Source organism: Perca fluviatilis, chromosome 15, assembly GCF_010015445.1.
Source record: "Perca fluviatilis chromosome 15, GENO_Pfluv_1.0, whole genome shotgun sequence".
NCBI classification, from domain to species: Eukaryota; Metazoa; Chordata; class Actinopteri; order Perciformes; family Percidae; genus Perca; species Perca fluviatilis.
This window is the reverse complement of record NC_053126.1, coordinates 670,798-688,297: the sequence shown is the minus strand read 5'-3', so window position 1 is coordinate 688,297 and position 17,500 is coordinate 670,798. Positions and strand designations below refer to the sequence as shown.

Here is a 17,500-nt window from a genome sequence, read left to right as displayed (position 1 = left end):
GAATGAACACATATGGAATTATGTACTTAACAACAAAGTGTGAAATAACTGAAAACATGTCTTATATTTTAGATTCTTCAAAGTAGCCACCCTTTGCTTTTTTTGATAACTCTGCAAACCCTTGGTGTTCTCTCAATGAGCTTCATGAGGTAGTCACCTGAAATGGTTTTACCTTCACAGGTGTGCTTTGTCAGGGTTCATTAGTGGAAGTTTTTCCCTTATTAATAAAAAAGCAAAGGGTGGCTACTTTGAAGAATCTAAAATATAAGACATTTTTTATTCACTTTTTTGTTAATAATATTTTCATTCATAGTTTTGATGCCTTCAGTGAGAATCTACAATGTAAATAGTCATAAAAAAATAAAAGGAAACGCATTGAATGAGAAGGTGTGTCCAAACTTTTGGCCTGTACTGTAAAACTTAATCGCAATCATAGACTGTTAATATTAATGGACAATGCAATGTTTTAGGGCGTGGCTATGATGTGATTGCCAGTGAAAGTGTGTAACGTAACGTAGAGTGTAAGCAGCTCCTCCCTCCCTCCTCCCTCTCGTCTAAAATCGTCACATCTGCAACCAGGATGGCTGCACCCGTAACGGCAAACTCAACGACTCATAGCAGATCTCCACAAACCAATGGGTGACATCACACATGCTCTGTCCACTAATTTACAGTCTATGATCGCAATTCATTAATTTACTATAACTATAACTGTTTCCGTAACGGCATTTTTCATTCGATATATCACTCAATTGAGATAAAAAGGTGTGGATGGAAACACAGCTAGTGACTCAGTCAGCTTCTGCCTGTCAGCTCAAGTTTCTTCTTTCCAAAGAGAATCCAGTTCTCCTACCCCCGGACGCTGGAGGAGCTCCTGCAGCAGGTGGCGAGCCTCCACGAGTCCTGCAACACGTGTCCCACGCCGGCGTCCCTGATCATCGTCGACAGGCTGGGGGGCTTCCTGCGAGGCTCTGGGGGCGGCCCCCACCCAGGCGAGCCGTCCCGCGCTGCACACCTGGCAGCGCTGCTGTGCGACAGCGCCGCCTTCCTCACACGACTCCTGAAGCAGCGCCGCTCGAGCGCGGCCCCGTGCCGAGTCATCGCCTCTCTGCAGCCGGAAGAGGACGCGGTGCGAGCCGGCGCCGAGGCCTCGGCCGCAGATCCGATCCTGGATGTTCTGGATCGCTACTTCCAGGTACTCCTTAGGGCTGGGACGCTCTGCTTTGGTTCTGCGATTTTTCTTTTCCTTCTTTAACAAAAACAAAAGTTGAATCATACACTTCTACACAATATATCAAGATGATCATGTTTTCTAAGAAGAATGCACATCACAAGTCAGTCAGTCAGTCAGACATTTATTTTTATTTTTAAAGAACATAAGATGGAGTCTGTATTTTCTGATTTCGCTCTGTTTGGATATATATATATATATATATATATATATATATATATATATATATATATATATATATATATATATATATATATATATATATATATATATATATTATATATATTTTTTTTTATATATATATATATATACACAGTACAGGGCCAAAAGTTTGGACACACCTTCTCATTCAATGAGTTTCCTTTTTATTTTCATGACTATTTACATTGTAGATTCTCACTGAAGGCATCAAAACTATGAATGAACACATATGGAATTATGTACTTAACAACAAAGTGTGAAATAACTGAAAACATGTCTTATATTTTAGATTCTTCAAAGTAGCCACCCTTTGCTTTTTATTAATAAGGGAAAAACTTCCACTAATGAACCCTGACAAAGCACACCTGTGAAGGTAAAACCATTTCAGGTGACTACCTCATGAAGCTCATTGAGAGACACACCAAAGGGTTTGCAGAGTTATCAAAAATTCTCTACTGACTCTGTACGTGATTGGATAGTCCTTCAACCAATCAGAGCAACGAGCAGGGTGACGTAGCAGCGACAGCGGCATCAACCGGTCGCTGCGCTTCGCTGGCCGCCACGTTGAATGTCAACAAGAAGCTGATTGGTCGCTTCTCTATCGTCGTCGTGTTAAACCAGCCAGAGAGACCTTGGGTTCCACAAGTAAATTTCCCGTCATTCCTCCCGTTGACGTCTGGATAAATCCGCACATGAAGAGTTTTAGACCGTTAGCATTAGGCTAACCAGATGGTACGTGACTCATATGAATACAACGTACCATTTAGAGTGAAAAAACGAACAGAAAATACAAACAAAGTCAAAGGTACAAGACTGTGTACATATCGTCATTTCAAAGCGAAGGAACTACTCATCCCATAAACCACTGCGCACCACTGAATAAAGGAAGCTACGTTAGTTTAGCTAACGGCTAATTCGGCTAACCGCTAGCTGAGACAGCGTGTAATAACTTTAACAGACCCTCAAAATAAAACCTGAAAATAACTGTTAACATATATAACAGCTGTTACGCCAGCTGTAGCCTGTGTTTAGCTTGAGTTAGCGTTATTTTAGACTGAATCAAGCTGTCAGCTAGCGGTTAGCCGAATTAGCTGTTAGCTAAACTAACGTTAGCTTCCCGGCGGAGGCTAACGGCAGAAGCGTGGAACAGATCGTGGTTCGTGCAGTGTCGTAAATCCTCGTGACGGATCGTGCAGGCAGCTCCCCCTCCCCTCCTCACCAGCATGAGTTCCACCAATCAGAGGCATCACTGTGGGATTGTGGGTAATGAAGTACTTATCCAAGACATCGCGAATAAAAGACGAATCGCTGAGTCATGTCGTAGCTGGTTTTAAGTCTACCATCGATGGTCACCATTTTTAAGGCTTATACTCCAAATTGTCAATGGAGAAACTGCATTGTATTTTTACTGTTGAGCTCTATAGCGCGCCAGGTGGATAAGACAGCTTGTGATTGGTTCCCGCAAAATTTGTAACGGAAGCAGGATAGATAAACGTACAGGTGTCCAGCCTGAGCTGCAGGGAGGACTCAAACCCCCGGCAGATCGGGCTGGGGTTACCCAGTCCATCGATTTGAAACATCGTCGCAAAAGAAATCATAAGTCCAGTATCTCCCCTCCGGACGGAGGCCAACCGTTCCTGGTTACAGAACCACAAGATTTACAATCAGTATTATACCAGCGGCAATCATGCCGTTAAACAAACACCCAAGCCCTCTGGTCTGACTGTTCTCTGTTCCTCTTTTTTCTATCTTTTACTACCTGTTTTTATATGTTTTAATGTTTTGTGTGTTGTATGTCATGTTGTGGTCTACAAAGTTTTAAGGATGTTCTGCCTCTTAGACTGTAAAACTAGATGACCCACGGGTACCAATAAAGTAACCTAACCTAACCTAACCTATCCTATCTCCCCCCACCTACCCCCACTCCTAGGTGCGCTGCACTCTGGACCGAGAGAGGAGTTATGAAGCTGCAGCAGCTGGACTGCAGGAGGTGTGGCACGTTTACCTCTCTGGGACTGGCCTGTCTGGGACTGGCCTCTCCGGTACCGGCCTGTCTGGGACTGGCCTGTCTGGGACCGGCCTGTCTGGGACTGGGACCGCTGCCCTGACCAAAGACTGTGAGGACAGACCAGCTGTGGCCCAGGAGTGGCAGCTGTTCATTTCTCCTGATGGTTCAATGCAGTTTAAGTTGGTTTGAAAATGTCGCAGTGGGAGAAAAAGGCTGAATCTCCGTTCCCTTAAAGGATACTCCAAACAGTTTGTTGAAATAGTTCTTATCCCGGTCTCCCCTGGCTGTAGATAGGTGGGCCAACGCAGTTTTTGTCTCAGAGCAAGTAATTAGGTTGTTTTTTTGTCTTTTGTTGGCTCACTTTTACTCACAACATGCTAACCGGCAACATAGGATTCCATTCACTATGCTAAGCTAACTAGCGGCGGCGCTGCCAGTGTTATAGATAATTTAATTTAATAATAAGATAATTTAGCAAGTGAAGAAAGTCTGTTTATTGTTTTATTTGTCTCTCCCTGTTCACTACTAGGACTGTCACGATATGAGGAAAATATATTATTGTGATTATTTTGACTGATATTGTGATCGCAGTATGATTCATGATATAGGAGGAAATGATCATTTTTGTCTCATTATTCTCATTTGCATTGAAAAATGTTAAAATTAAACAAATTTAAATGATTATAGTGAGATTTTTGTGAGGATCTGTACCAAACAAAGATGTCTTCTGTAGTCTGTAGGAGAGGATGTGTAGTCCTCAGCTCCTACTACTTCATTCAGAATAATTTGACACAGATTTAGCCTTTAACAAATATTGCACCCCCCCCCTGCGATTTGAATATTGCACTAGTCCATCCTAACCTGACTCCACCAGATGGATCGCTTCCCATTAGCTCGGCATATCCATCTGGGAACTTAACCGTTGGAGAACTTTTGCAAAGGGGCGAAAATCCTGGTTAGCTGATTGGATAAACCATCTGTCTATCACCACCTATAGCCTCAAAACTCAACGCTGCGGGTTCGTGTTCGTTTGGCGAACGGCTCAGAGTAGAAAACTGGAGCTCGCCAGATCAGGACGGTCTCACCAGGCTAAGTCCATATTGCGATTTCGATAAAATTGTGATTAATTGTGCAGCCCTAGTCGCTACCGTACATATTTTATATGAAATAAGGTCCCATGGTGGTCCACTGGAAGGGGAGGGGCTTGGCCTCTCTATTGGAGGTCTGGTTTTGCTCAGAGGAAATGCTGTCTCGCATTTTCTTTGACAGTTAAAGGTGCAGTAGGTAAGCCTTATTAAACTACCTTTCTGTCATGTCTGCTGAAACTGACCCTATGTTCCAGTAGAACTACATGAAGCAGGTCATTAAAATAAATCCAGCTCCTCTGGCTCCACCTACAGCCTGGAGTGCTCACTGTTCAGATGCACCAATCAGGGCCAGGGGGAGTATCTAACTGTTCAGATGCACCAATCAGGGCCAGGGGGGAGTGTCTAACTGTTCAGATGCACCAATCAGGGCCAGGAGGCGTGTCTAACTGTGTGACAATCACTGCTCATGCACACGCATTCATTCTCCCTTGTGGGGGGAGGGGCTTAGGAGACCGTTTTGGTCTTTAGCGTAAAGGTGGGGGAGGGACTGAGAAGTTGATGATGTTCACATTCTTCTTCACAATCCTACCTACGGCACCTTTAATGTCTCCTCTGGTCCCAAACTAATCTTTCACCAAATCCTTGTCGCCGTATGAAAGATGATGTAATCCATCAGCTGAGAGGACCACGGTGGGTGGAGATGTACCTTTAATGAGTTGACATTTTAAATGACATTAAGCTTCGTCAAACACATGAAAACACATGAATTAAACAATGAAAACACATGAATTAAACAATGAAAACACATGAAAAACATTTACAACATTTTTAGTATCCAGACCCTTTAAAACTAAGCAAAGTTTTGTGACCAAAATGCCAGAAAAATGCCCATCTGTACATCAAAATAAACATGTATTTATAAAGAATATTCATGATTTTATCATTTTCTTACCCTTTTAATCATCTCGTGACCCTTCGAGGGGTCCGGTTCCTCAAGTTGAGAACCACTGATTTACAAACGTGTGTGTGTGTGTGTGTGTGTCAGAGAGTGTGTGTGTGTGTGTGTGTGTGTGAGTGTGTGTGTGTGTCTGAGTGTGTGTGTTGGACTGAAGTGGCTGATATCACAGTTAAAGTATTTTACAAATCAGAAGAAATATAGAAAATAAACTGATATTATCAACACAGAATATTGTGTTAAATGTTTCTGAAAAAGCTAAACATGGAACCAAATATTACTCTACTAAGTAAACTACTAATGTTGTAACTTTCTCTTGAAATATATGTTGCAGAACCTCCTATGGCGCCATTTAGATGCTACCAAGCCATCACCTCCCGTTAGCATCCCATTGGCTCCCATTCATTTTGACGTCACTTTGACAGAGAATAACTTTACATCTGAAGAGTTTAAAGACTCTATTTGTCCGTTGTTTATTTCTAAAGAAACACGACAATGTATGAAAGGCTCCATTACCTTGTACCTCACGTTATGGCTCCGTAGCAGACGCTTTTATAACAATAGGCTAACGATTGGGTCATAACCACGAGACTTACTGTCACACAGTAGAGGAATTACCGTATAGTACAGGAGAAGCTCACAGGCAGTTTGGACTTCCATTATCTGTTTAGGTTTAATACTAATGTAACAGCATGTAGTCAGTAATGACTAATGTTAACTAGCATGTTAGTGATCAGTAATTAGCCTGTGCCTATGTTATCTCCTTACATATACCTACGCTCTCCGTCTCTGTAAGATTGGGAATGATTGAGATTTCTCTCGGCACAGCTACCAGAAGACTTCACACTTTCAGACAGGTTGCTCACGTCACATCTACGTCTTCAAGCTCAGTTGGACCTGCTGGTCCAGTTTATATATACTGTCTATGGTATTTTCGTCAATTCACGCGCAATCTCAAGGTAATGTAAGTCAATGGAGGCCAAACGGCGTTGATAAACACGCTAAAAAGCGAGCATGCATCTTGATAACACGCCAATAATAATGGCGTACGAGTTGGCGTGTCACACATACCCCACTTCATGACATCAGTCTGATATATTTGATAAATTAAAAACATGCGACAGACAGATGGCTGTGGGTTGGTTTTTGTTACCCTTTAACTTCTGCTTTAAGGCAATAATGTAAAGATATGTTTTAATATACTTTTAGCGGAGCTGCAATTTCTGTCTCAATATATCTTTTTCTAAGCCACAAAAGCAAACAAGCATTAAACACACATGGACATGATTCACTTTGATTTAAGAAACTGTAAAGTATTTAAGTATTTTGAATGGAAACGTACTGAAGAAGTACTGTCCATGCTGCGTCCTTTAAGGCTCTGACCCACCGCGCCGATAATCGGCCGTCGGCCTTCGTTCGGGCCGATTTGACTTGTTGAATCAGCGGGGCGGGCACTCAACGACCAATCTGATTGGTGGAGAGCTAACCAGGAAATGGCGAGCGGGATGAGGTGACTAGAGTCTCTCAAAATCTGATGAAAATCTTTTAAACTGATCTTTGTTGAAATGAAGACACACACACACACACACACACACATATATACACACACACACAGACACACACACATATAGACACGCACACATATAGACACACACACACAGAGACACACACACACACACACAGACACACACACAGACAGACACACACACACACACACACAGACACACACACATATAGACACGCACACATATAGACACACACACACAGAGACACACACACACACAGACAGACACAGACACACACACACACAGACACACAGCCTATTTCTCTCTCCAGATGTTTCCAGTAACATGTGTCTGTGAACTATTTTAGTCTGATATGAGATCAGATTCTGAACGAGACGCCATGATGGTCAGGGAGCAGCCAGACCCATGTGACGCGTTCGTCCAATCAGCTGCCGGTTTTCATTTTTTGGGCGACAACACAGATTAGCGCCGCCTGTTGCTATGGAGACGTATTAGGTCTCGTCTCTTCGGTGTTCTGAGGAACTTTCTGGACCAACTCGGGGAGACTGATCAGCTGACTGGCTCTACTGCTGATGGTCGGCCGTCTGGCTGGGGGGTCTGGTTGGTGGGTCTGGTTGGTGGGTCTGGTTGGTGGGTCTGGTTGGGGGTCTGGTTGGGGGTCTGGTTGGTGGGTCTGGTTGGGGGTCTGGTTGGGGTGGTCTGGTTGGGGGTCTGGTTGGTGGGTCTGGTTGGTGGGTCTGGTTGGTGGGTCTGGTTGGGGGGTCTGGTTGGGGGGTCTGGTTGGTGGGTCTGGTTGGGGGGTCTGGTTGGGGGTCTGGTTGGGGGTCTGGTTGGTGGGTCTGGTTGGGGGGTCTGGTTGGGGGGTCTGGTTGGGGGGTCTGGTTGGGGGGGTCAGAGCCTTTAGGCGGCAGCAGAGGCTAAAAACACAACTTCAACATGACAAGAAACAGACTTCTTAACTACAGTTACATGAGCATGAATATCTCCTACAGTAACGCTAATTATACTTCACTATCATCAAAATATTATTAACAAATACAGTGAGTTTCATTTGGACATTTACATAATGGCTGCGGCGTTAAAGTGTAAGCTGTTTGATTTAAATTTGAGGGTACTTAAAGTATAAGGCTGGCAATTTTCTATATTTATATATATATATATACAGGGCTGCATATCGCCAATGATTTCCTGAATCGATTCTGATTCACAAGATTTGATTCTGTATGGATTTGATCAGGGATATTTCACTTACAATACCAGTTTATCTTGAATATGAAAGAGATTCTCAGAGAACTGATGCTGTAAATTGTACATGAACCCTCTAAGCTGCTGCATTATTAGTGCCCATATTATGACAAAAATCACTTTTTCTGGGATTTGGGGTGTTATTTTGTGTCTCTGGTGCTTCCACACACATACACACTTTGAAAACATCCATCCATGCTGTTTAGAGTGAGATCCTGTTTCTGAATGTGTCCTGCCTTCAGTCTCCTGGTGGGCTGGTCAACATCTGCACGGCTTTCTACGGCACTAGCCGAGACATTTGGTGTGTGCTAACCTGTCTATGGTGCTAACCACTTTAGCTAAAACCACATCAGCTAGCTAGCTGTTTCTCCAACTTCAGCCTGTACAACCTAACCTGGCTCCACCAGATGGATCGCTTCCCATTTGCTCAACATATCCATCTAGGAACTTACCGTTGGAGAACTTTTGGGAAGGGGAGGAAATCCTGGTTAGCTGATTGGATAAACCATCTGTCTATCACCACCTATAGTTGGAGATAGACAGAACTTACAACGGTAAGTTCCCAGATGGATATGTTGAGCAAATGGGAAGCGATCCATCTGGTGGAGTCAGGTTAGGACAGCCCTATGAACTACTATGAAAACACTCAGGGAGTTCACTCCCTCAACTTGAATGTTGGTGAATTATAAAAGTAATATTCTGCTCTGATCTACAGGATGGGATCACTTACAGATCAGCACGCAGCACTGAATATCAGTATTTGTTGTGAACCACAGCTGTGGTTTGGATAAAGTAAGAATGTTTGTACATCCATCGGACTCTTCTTCAGGAGTCCGTTAGCTTACACTTTGGTATCAGTCTGCTCCCAAATCCTTGGTACATCTTTCTTAATCTTAACAGTTAAGAGTCTTCGTAGCTTTGGGTGAATAATCCAAAAACCCTCCACTGAGTCGGCTTCCAGGCTCAGTCCAAGGCTGTTCTCATGATCCATTCGTTCATATCGCTACAAAAAGGAAAGCACAGTAATTCGTATGTATCCACAAACATGTATCCAGATGTTTGGGTCATAAAATACAGGGCTTCCAAGCCGGGGAGCAGAGTTTGAGCTACGTTATTGGTTACTGGTTGCATGGCGTTCGTCGTTCGACCGGTCATGACGCATGTAAACATGAACGCTAGGCTACTGTCTTCATGATCTATCTTTATAATAAACTGTCTGTACACTTACAGAGTTCTCAATGCTTGTGCTAACATGTAGGGACCTCGTTATGCTACCGTGGAAGTGTGGTGATATGTTGAGTCTTGTTAGTGGTGTAGAAATAGAGATTTACCATCTGCCCCGACTACTAGCGTTAGCAGCTAATCAGCGGTTAGCGGTAGCTAGTTTAAAGCTAGAGACGCATTGAATTAGCATGAAAACATGTCCCAGAGAACGGTCGAGTTGGTACACATGTTATTAACTCCTAGGGTCATTTGGCGCCGGTATTGTCCTTTAACTGTGGCATGACGCTCACTTTTTGTCGGCTAAACTCAGCTGTAACGGCTGCTGATACGACCGACGAGTCACGGAGCTCTGTAGCCGCCGATCGCCTAATTTCGTAGGATATCATACGAGTTGTTGTGCATAACTTTTCGTTGGATATCGTACGAACCCGTTCATGAGACTCAGACGTCGTGGATCGGGTTGTGCCTGGACGAGAAGGCTCTTCTGTGAGCAGGGATCTCGTTGGCGTAGATCACCAGTTTCCCAAAGTCGTCGGCTCTGCTCATGGGGCTGTAATCCATAGAGACGCCAGAGTCTGCCACCGCCATGTAGGCGTACCCCGGGCCTTTGGGCATCCAGACTTGGCCCGGGTACTCAAAGCTCGACTGCGATGAAAGGCGACCCGACCCGGAGCTCTGCTGCACGGAGCCCAGGTCCGAGTGAGATTCACAAAGCGCTTGAGTTTTTCTGGAGGCAAAGAGCGCCTGAAGGGGCAAGGCTTCCTCGAGAACGCCAGCCAGGTGATGGTCTCCGGTGTGGTCGTTGGCGCTGAGCGTGACGTAGGCGTCTTGAGACTCGAGCAGAGAGGACTGGGAGCAGAGCTCGGGGTTCTGCTGCAGGGCCCGTAAGCGGTCCATCAGCCAGGAGTCGTGCGGCGCGGCTCTCCATCGCTGCGTCTGAGCCGAATCGCCACTTTCCAACGGCTCTCGGTCGTCCGACGCCGGCTTTACAGCCTCGTGCTCGGCGCTGCCGGTCGTCGGAGCTCTGGAGGTTTTGGGAGGCAGAGGTGGGCAAGGGCTGAGCTCGGACAGGACTTCCAGAGGAGAAGGGCATTCCTCTGAGTAGAAGAAAGCTGGAGTCAACCACGCACCTCCGTTGGTCTGTCCTAGCCACTCCTGTACAAAGACACAACAAAGGATTGGGAGGGCTCATCCCACAGGACTAGTGTTAGGACTTCATATCATTTGGATATTAAAACCCTACCTAGTGCTGGGCGATATGGACAAAATCAAATATCACAATATTTTTGACCAAATACCTCGATATCGATACCGCAACCATATTGTAGTGTCGACTATCGGTGCTTTCACTAAATACTCACACAATGAGATTTTTGATAAATAATCAGCAGTAATGTAGATATAATGACCAAGTGGGTAAAGGTGAATAATAGAACAGATACAGTCTGGTGAGTTCAGAAAATGACATCACTTTACTGTAATACAGCCTTTAAAACCAGGAAAAGATACTTATGTCATATTACGATATTAGGATATCCAAAATCTAAGACGATATCTAGTCTCAAGTAAACGATATCGATATAATATCCATATACTGCCCACCTCTAACCCTACCACGTTTTGTGTTTTGTGCTGCGCTTTCACACGGGATAAGCAAAGTCTGTTTTACTCCAATTTACAGACATTATCACCCACATTATGATGTCAAAACGTTCCTTTATAATTACCAACGCAGCCAATACAACCCCAAAATCACAGAGATGCCGATTCGTATCCTTCCCCTCGCTGTCTTGTCAGCTGCTCAGATTGTTCGCCACCTTCTAAAAATATTAGAAACACTAACGCAAACCAGAAAAACCCCAAACGGTATATAAATTAGCTGTTGCTCCATTATTTCTGGGGACCAGAAGTGAAGTAAAAGAAAAAATAATAATAATATGAATCGATTTTTGGAATTCTATAAAATAGATTTTGAATCGGTAGAGCTTGAATCGCGATACGAATGTGAATCGATTTGTTTGCACACCCCCTAGTAAGAACTAGAGGTGGTAATCTTCACTGATCTCCTGATTTCATTACCATTATCATGTCAGTGATTTGATATCTCGATGCATCACGATGCGTCTAATCCATGTTTCTATTAAAGCCATGTAGGATATTTAATCCATGTTTCTATTAAAGCCATGTAGGATATTTAATCCATGTTTCTATTAAAGCCATGTAGGATATTTAATCCATGTTTCTATTAAAGCCATGTAGGATATTTAATCCATGTTTCTATTAAAGCCATGTAGGATATTTAATTCAGAGCTTTTCAAGCTTCAAAAACCAAATATTCTGCAGTGCTCTGATACTAAATAACTTGGATACATAAAACTATACAGCACTGAGCACATGGCACCTCCTGAATGTGTTAACATACCAGAATATGCAAACAGAAATGTTGTTAGGCCTACATTACATTATAAACAGAAATAATCAATTATGAGCCTGCTGATTATCGATGCAGCATCGTCCACGATTCCATGCATCGATTATTTGATTAATTTCAACGCCTCTAGTAAGAACCCATGTGTAGCAGCAGAACCCTCCTCCTCCTTCAGGGTAAACGGGTCTCGTTCTTACCTGAAAGTCTCCCCCGTAAACGGTGAAAAGACCTCTGAACTTGCTGTCCGGAGTCGGAATAGTCGGCCAGACCTTCTTTATAACAAACCTGTCAAGAGCACACACGTTTAAAAGATCATTTGACTAAATAATTCACCTTTTTCCATTAATCAGTACAGAAAGATTCTGACAGAGGCGACCATTCATCTTCTTTTGTGGCTAGTAACCGAAAAACAAATTTTGAAAAACAAAAAGCAAAAATATAAAATAAAGAAGATTAAAAAAAAAGTTGAAAAAAGTGACAAAAATGATAAAAAAAAATGTGCAGAATTTGTTTTTATAAAAACAGAAAAAGTGAAAAAAAAAATTCTAAATGTTGACTCAGAAAAACTAAAAGTTGCATGGTCGACAGGAAGACTACATTTTGGGGGGTTTTTGTTTGTTTTATTTTGATATGTCTAAAATAAAATGTCTTCATTCATTCATTAATTCATTCATTGATTGATAAGTAAGCGCTGTGTTTGTGTCAGCTGACCTGCGGTGGGACAGCAGCATGCTGAGAGACAGCACGACCAGGATGAACGAGATGATCAGAGTCAGGCATGTGATGAGGGCATCCAGCTCTGTACCAGGGAAATAATAATCAATCAATCAATCGAATGATATAGGAGGGAAATAATAATCAATCAATCAATCAAATGATATAGGAGGGAAATAATGGGAATGATTAATCAAATGTTATAGGAGGAAATAATAATCAATCAATCAAATGATATAGGAGGGAAATAATGGGAATAATCAATCAATCAAATGTTATAGGAGGGAAATAATGGGGAATAATTAATCAATCAAATGTTATAGGAGGGAAATAATAATCAATCAATCAAATGATATAGGAGGGAAATAATAATCAATCAATCAATCAAATGATATAGGAGGGAAATAATGGGAATAATTAATCAATCAAATGAATGTTATAAGAGGATAAGGTATTATAGGGGGAAATAATGGAATAATCAATCAATCAAATGATATAGGAGGGAAATAATGGGAATAATTAATCAATCAAATGATATAGGAGGGAAATAATGGGGAATAATTAATCAATCAAATGTTATAGGAGGGAAATAATAATTAATCAATCAAATGTTATAGGAGGGAAATAATGGGAATAATTAATCAATCAAATGTTATAGGAGGGAAATAATGGGAATAATTAATCAATCAAATGTTACAGCAAGGAAATAATGGGAATAATTAATCAATCAAATGTTATAGGAGGGAAATAATGGGAATAATTAATCAATCAAATGTTATAGGAGGGAAATAATGGGAATAATTAATCAATCAAATGTTATAGGAGGGAAATAATGGGAATAATTAATCAATCAAATGTTATAGGAGGGAAATAATGGGGAGTAATTAATCAATCAAATGTTATAGGAGGGAAATAATGGGAATAATTAATCAATCAAATGTTATAGGAGGGAAATAATGGGAATAATTAATCAATCAAATGTTATAGGAAGGAAATAATGGGAATAATTAATCAATCAGTTAAGTAAGGGAAATAATGGGAATAATTAATCAATCAAATGTTACAGGGAAATAAAAGGAAATAATGAGGAATGTTAATAATCAAATGTTAGGAGAATAAATAGTAAATCAAATGTTATAGGAGATGAATAATAATCAAATATTATAGGAGGAAATAATAAGGTAAGTAATCAATCAAGTTATAGGAGGGAAATAATGGGATTAATCAATAAAGTTATAGGGGGAATAATGGGAATAATTAATAATAAATGTTAGGGAAGTAATGGGAATAATTAATCAATCAAATGTTAGCGAGGAAATAATGGGAATAATTAATCAATCAAATGTTATAGGAGGAAAAATATTAATCAATCAAATGTTATAGGAGGGAAATAATGGGGAAATTAATCAATCAAATGATAAAGGAATAAATGGGAATAATTAATCAATTAGTAAATGATTGGGGAATATGGGGAATAATTAATCAATCAAATGTTACGAGCAGAACAAATTAAATGTTATAGGGGAAATAATGGGAATAATTAATCAATCAAATGTTATAGGAGGGGAAATAATGGGAATAATTAATCAATCAAATGTTATAGGAGGGAAATAATGGGAATAATTAATCAAATAAATGTTAGGGAAATAATGGGATAATTAATAATCAAATGATAGAGGAGTGAAATGTGGGGAGTTAATTAAACAATGTAAAGGTTATAAGAGGAAATAATGGTGAGTAATTAATCAATCAAATGTTATAGGAGGGAAATAATGGTGAGTAATTAATCAATCAAATGATATAGGAGGGAAATAATGGTGAGTAATTAATCAATCAAATGATATAGGAGGGAAATAATGGGGAATAATTAATCAATCAAATGATATAGGAGGGAAATAATTGGGAATGGACCTTTTTCACAGCAGACATGTTGACTTGTCATAGCAGGAAAAGCACAGCTGACATTGATAACATTAACGATGGCTCAGTTCCATCAAGTGTCCCAGTAAGATATTTCAGTGAGTCAGCATGACCAATACCAGGACCTCTCCTAAGTGGAATGCAGCCATCAGTAATGGTTTAATACCAGGACCTCTCCTAAGTGGAATGCAGCCATCAGTAATGGTTTAATACCAGGACCTCTCCTAAGTGGAATGCAGCCATCAGTAATGGTTTAATACCAGGACCTCTCTAAGTGGAATGCAGCCATCAGTAATGGTTTAATACCAGGACCTCTCTAAGTGGAATGCAGCCATCAGTAATGGTTTAATACCAGGACCTCTCTTAAGTGGAATGCAGCCATCAGTAATGGTTTAATACCAGGACCTCTCCTAAGTGGAATGCAGCCATCAGTAATGGTTTATACCAGGACCTCTCCTAAAGTGGAATGCAGCCATCAGTAATGGTTTTAATACCAGGGCCTCTCCTAAGTGGAATGCAGCCATCAGTAATGGTTTATACCAGGACCTCTCCTAAGTGGAATGCAGCCATCAGTAATGGTTTAATACCAGGGTCTCTCCTAAGTGGAATGCAGCCATCAGTAATGGTTTTAATACCAGGACCTCTCTAAGTGGAATGCAGCCATCATTAATGGTTTAATACCAGGACCTCTCTAAGTGGAATGCAGCCATCATTAATGGTTTAACCGGGACCTCTCCTAAGTGGAATGCAGCCATCAGTAATGGTTTAATACCAGGACCTCTCCTAAGTGGAATGCAGCCATCAGTAATGGTTTAATACCAGGACCTCTCCTAAGTGGAATGCAGCCATCAGTAATGGTTTAATACCAGGACCTCTCCTAAGTGGAATGCAGCCATCAGTAATGGTTTAATACCAGGACCTCTCCTAAGTGGAATGCAGCCATCAGTAATGGTTTAATACCAGGACCTCTCCTAAGTGGAATGCAGCCATCAGTAATAGTTTAATACCAGGGCCTCTCCTAAGTGGAATGCAGCCATCAGTAATGGTTTAATACCAGGGCCTCTCCTAAGTGGAATGCAGCCATCAGTAATGGTTTAATACCAGGACCTCTCCTAAGTGGAATGCAGCCATCAGTAATGGTTTAATACACCTGAGCTGTTCCTACTGTGACACGTCAACATGTCTGCTGTGAAGAAGGTCTATAATCAGTGTGAATGATGCTGACCTGCAGGCAGTGTTTCCATGGTGACCGGGTCGCTCCAGGCGCTCCAGTAGCCGTTGTAGCTGATCCCGTCCAGCTTCACTCGGACTCGGATCTTGTACTTTTTGTCCGGCTGCAGACCTCTCAGGATCAGCTCGGAGCTGGCTCGGACCACCTCCACCTGCAGAACAGTCCCCCACTCATCAGTACCGGTCCACTAACCCAGACCCTCGGCAGCAGAGCCAGTGGGACTGGTCAGTCTCCCCGAGTCGGTCCAGAAAGTTCCTCAGAACACCGAAGAGACGAGACCTAATACGTCTCCATAGCAACAGGCGGTGCTAATCTGTGTTGTCGCCCAAAAAATGAAAACCGGCAGCTGATTGGATGAACGCGTCACATGGGTCTGGCTGCTCCCTGACCATCATGGCGTCTCGTTCAGAATCTGATCTCATATCAGACTAAAATAGTTCACAGACACATGTTACTGGAAACATCTGGAGAGAGAAATAGGCTGTGTGTCTGTGTGTGTGTGTGTGTGTGTGTGTGTGTGTGTGTGTGTGTGTGTGTGTGTGTGTGTGTGTGTGTGTGTGTGTGTGTGTGTGTGTGTGTGTGTGTGTGTGTCTGTGTGTCTGTGTCTGTGTGTGTCTGTGTGTGTGTGTGTCTGTGTATATACTGTATGTGTGTGTGTGTGTGTGTGTGTGTGTCTGTGTGTGTGAGTGTGTGTGTGTCTGTGTATATATGTGTGTGTGTGTGTGTGTGTGTGTGTGTGTGTGTGTGTGTGTGTGTGTGTGTGTGTGTCTGTGTGTGTCTGTGTATATATGTGTGTGTGTGTGTGTGTGTGTGTGTGTGTGTCTGTGTGTGTGTCTGTGTATATATGTGTGTGTGTGTGTGTGTGTGTGTGTGTGTCTGTGTGTGTCTGTGTGTGTGTCTGTGTATATATGTGTGTGTGTGTGTGTGTGTGTGTGTGTGTGTCTGTCTGTGTGTGTCTTGTGTATATATGTGTGTGTGTGTCTGTGTGTGTGTGTGTGTGTGTGTGTCTGTGTCTGTGTGTGTCTGTGTGTGTGTCTGTGTATATATGTGTGTGTGTGTGTGTGTGTGTGTGTGTGTGTGTCTGTCTGTGTATATATGTGTGTGTGTGTGTGTGTGTGTCTGTGTGTGTGTGTGTGTGTGTGTCTGTGTGTCTGTGTGTGTGTCTGTGTGTGTGTCTGTGTATATATGTGTGTGTGTGTGTGTGTGTGTGTGTGTGTCTGTCTGTGTATATATGTGTGTGTGTGTGTGTGTGTGTGTGTGTGTGTGTGAGTGTGTGTGTAGTTCCTGAATCTGTCTTCATTTCAGATCAACAAAGATCAGTGTAAAAGATCTTCATCAGATTTTGAGAGACTCTAGTCACCTCATCCCGCTCCTCATTTCCTGGTTAGCTCTCCACCAATCAGATTGGTCACTGAGTCAGACTGCCGGCAGTGCCCGCCCCGCCGATTATACATGTCAGGTCGGCCCAAATGAACGCCGACGGCACCGGACAGACTCGAGTCACCGACCTCGCCAGACTGTCAGGCGTCTGATTGGTCGGTCTGAACCTTTACGTGGCTCTAAAGCGGCAGCCAATCAACCAGCGTTTGTAAGAAGGTCATACCTGCCCCAGGTGGCTGTCGTCGTCCGTGGTGTAGCTGACCTCGTACATCATGCTGTCGTCCATGTACTTCAGGGGGGGGGGCACCCAGCTGACGTTGACCTGGTCTCGCTGACCCGTACGGCTCAC

General features: G+C 42.5%; 2 protein-coding genes across 4 annotated transcripts in view; one reads left to right on the top strand and one right to left on the bottom strand.

Annotated features, from left to right (window-relative positions):
• swsap1 (SWIM-type zinc finger 7 associated protein 1) overlaps window positions 1-3,812 on the top strand; it is a 6,420-nt gene extending 2,608 nt beyond the window's left edge. For both annotated transcript variants that reach the window (XM_039823727.1, XM_039823726.1), the window contains 2 exons: window positions 836-1,195; window positions 3,363-3,812. In XM_039823727.1, the coding sequence (XP_039679661.1) occupies window positions 836-1,195; window positions 3,363-3,629 (627 nt within the window). In that variant the 3' untranslated portion in view covers window positions 3,630-3,812. The remainder of the gene's footprint in view (window positions 1-835; window positions 1,196-3,362) is intronic.
• Window positions 3,813-8,516: 4,704 nt separating this feature from the next.
• epor (erythropoietin receptor) overlaps window positions 8,517-17,500 on the bottom strand; it is a 17,752-nt gene continuing 8,768 nt past the window's right edge. Inside the window, exons 2-6 of one of the 2 annotated variants that reach the window (XM_039824308.1) lie at window positions 17,375-17,500; window positions 15,766-15,922; window positions 12,618-12,705; window positions 12,104-12,191; window positions 8,517-10,633 (exon numbers count right to left, since the gene is read on the bottom strand). The exon at window positions 17,375-17,500 is cut by the window's right edge and continues 87 nt beyond it. In XM_039824308.1, the coding sequence (XP_039680242.1) occupies window positions 9,920-10,633; window positions 12,104-12,191; window positions 12,618-12,705; window positions 15,766-15,922; window positions 17,375-17,500 (1,173 nt within the window). In that variant the 3' untranslated portion in view covers window positions 8,517-9,919. The remainder of the gene's footprint in view (window positions 10,634-12,103; window positions 12,192-12,617; window positions 12,706-15,765; window positions 15,923-17,374) is intronic. The other variant, XM_039824307.1, reaches the window with a different exon arrangement.